This window comes from Equus quagga, chromosome 5 (genome assembly GCF_021613505.1).
Source record: "Equus quagga isolate Etosha38 chromosome 5, UCLA_HA_Equagga_1.0, whole genome shotgun sequence".
Taxonomy (NCBI): domain Eukaryota; kingdom Metazoa; phylum Chordata; class Mammalia; order Perissodactyla; family Equidae; genus Equus; species Equus quagga.
This window is the reverse complement of record NC_060271.1, coordinates 84,925,328-84,927,987: the sequence shown is the minus strand read 5'-3', so window position 1 is coordinate 84,927,987 and position 2,660 is coordinate 84,925,328. Positions and strand designations below refer to the sequence as shown.

The following is a 2,660-nucleotide window of genomic DNA, read 5'->3' as shown; positions in this document are numbered from 1 at the left end:
CTAAGAGAATAATAAGGCACAATTAACACTGAAAAATCTTTTTCACTTAGTACATTTCTATCACCTGAAATGGGGGGTGAGGAAGGACTAAGTTTACCAAGTCTAAACAGAGACTACGTGAATTGTCACTGTCAGAGTGTTCTAGTGCACATATTTTAAATACCCATATTCTAGGTGCACATATTTTAGATACTCCATAGCCATACATAATGCAGGTCAACACCTTCAATTCAGTTTGAGCATCAAACTTTAAACATACCTTTGCTGTCGTGTAGTCTACCACCTTCTTTGTGGTCAGATCACATTTGTTCCCTACCAACAACTTGTTGACGTTTTCACTGGCATAACGATCTATTTCCTGCAGCCACTGTTTAACATTATTGAAGGACTCCTAAGAAAACGGACATTTTTAAGAACGCTAATACAATTCTGGACACACGCTCTAATGAAGCAAGTGATAAACAGAAGTGTCTTTCTTGACCTACGAAGAGCTGGTGAGACAACTAACTACAAAATAATAACTATAGTGCTGTGAAAGAAGTGCACTGATACATTAAAATGACTACATAAATGAACAAGAAATCAGAATTTGAAGGCTTGAGGATGCAAATACCTTATCTGAGAGAGAAAGAGCTCAGTATTAAACTATGGCTCAGGCAAATCCAATTGTATGGAAATATGCAATTTAAATGCACTATAAAACCTGGGTTTTGAAATTTGATACAATTTTGGTTTATGAATAAGATGGCCTACTCAATGTTAACTACTAGAGATATCAAAAGATATTAAATGAATGGGTCCCAAGATGCTTGTTTTCTTTTCCACAGTCATATTTCAGGGAGGAAAATTTTCATTTTTAAATATTTCATGGCAATGACTTAAGATTTTTGAAATTAGCATTTTTTTTCTCCTGTTGATATCAGTCACCCAGTACTTCTAAATCGCACTGAATCTGAAGTCTATGATTCTAGTTATTTCCTAATTAGCTATGATTTCACAGTTGAGGTGAAATTTAACATTTGCTCTAAGAAAAATAAATTGTAAATTTCAAAATTTCTTTTTTTTTTAAAGATTGGCACCTGAGCTAACATTTGTTGCCAATCTTTTCTTCTTCTTCTTCTCCCCAAAGCCCCCCAGTACACAGTTGTATATTCTAGTTGTGAGTGCCTCTGGTTGTGCTATGTGGGACGCCACCTCAGCATGGCCTGACGAGCAGTGCCATGTCTGTGCCCAGGATCCGAACCAGCAAAACCCTGGGCTGCTGAAGCGGAGCTCAAAGACTTAACCACTCGGCTATGGGGTCGGCTCCCTATTCTTTTCTCTGATGGGAAAAAAAAAAGGACCCTGAAATTTTGTAAGTTGCTGATCAAAAGAACAGTTATGACCCTTGGACCACATTCTTCACACTATCTCTATATCCCCCTACACCTTCTCTCAACAGCTAATCTTCAGATATTCACTGTCGTCTTAAAATCTTCCTTGAGCTTATTTTATTTCTGAACCACATCCTCTACAGGCAGAGACCCCTAATCCCGCTTTTGGCAATTCTGTCAGGTCTAATTACTAGGCAAAGTCCTGTTAATACGTAACACCAAGAACACAGTATAAACCAAACTACCCCACAGTTCCCTATGAACTCTTGCCAAAATAATCAGTTATTTAGTTGACAATAAATATATCAGAGTCCCTTGAAAGCAAGTGTAAAACTAATTACTAAATTTTCTATTTATTAAAGGAAAATAGTAAGAAATTTTGGTTGACCAGTTCATTAAACCTTCAAATGATGGGAGACGAGAAAAGTAACAATGTTCTTGTTTTAAAAAGATTATTGCAGGGCTGGCCTAGTGGCTCACTGTTTGGGTTCACATGCTCCACTTCAGTGGTCTGGGCATGGACCTACACACTGCTGCTAAAGCCATGCTGTGGCAGCATCCCACATACAAAAATAGAGGAAGACTGGCACAGATGTTAGCTCAGCGACAATCTTCGTCAAGCAAAAAGAGGAAGATTGGCAACAGATGTTAGCTCAGGGCCAATATTCCTCACCAAAAAAAAAAAAATTATTGCTTTGAAGCAAATTTTTTTAATGTAATTCACTTATCTGGGGGTGGACAAAGTTTTCTGCCATATAAATAATACTGATGGCTTATATGCAAAGTAAAAGAATGTGATATTTATCAAATAGTAACTTCCTACTTTGTTACTATAACACAATTTCCTCCTGGAACTTACCTGATCTGTCACATCATACACAACTATGATGCCATGGGCTCCTCTGTAATAACTGGAGGTGATTGTTCGAAATCTTTCTTGGCCTGCTGTGTCCCACTATTATAAAACAATCAAGAAACCCAAACAACTCCATTAACATAGAGTGGGGGGGGGAGGCAGGAGTAGGGAGAATAGTTTAGTTTACATAGTTATGGAGACTGTCAGGATTTGATATGGAAACATTAGCCCTCAGCACTCACACTACTAAACTGCATGGTAATGACACCAATCTTATAGGCTCTCTGATATCAGGAACTATGCCATACTTTTCATATTCCCTACAGCTCTTAGCACCGTGTGAGGCATGCAGTATGAAGCCGAGATGGGCTGACTTGATTAGGAAAGCTACCGGCTGAACGTCCCTTTAACACAGTACACTCTCACACGTA

The 2,660-nt window shown here is 38.3% G+C and overlaps 1 protein-coding gene across 2 annotated transcripts in view; it reads right to left on the bottom strand.

The window, feature by feature from the left end:
* Window positions 1–2,660, bottom strand: part of RAB1A (RAB1A, member RAS oncogene family) — a 28,222-nt gene that overhangs the window by 818 nt on the left and 24,744 nt on the right. Inside the window, exons 4-5 of one of the 2 annotated variants that reach the window (XM_046662732.1) lie at window positions 2,233–2,328; window positions 260–391 (exon numbers count right to left, since the gene is read on the bottom strand). In XM_046662732.1, coding sequence (XP_046518688.1) covers window positions 260–391; window positions 2,233–2,328 — 228 coding nt within the window. The remainder of the gene's footprint in view (window positions 1–259; window positions 392–2,232; window positions 2,329–2,660) is intronic. The other variant, XM_046662733.1, reaches the window with a different exon arrangement.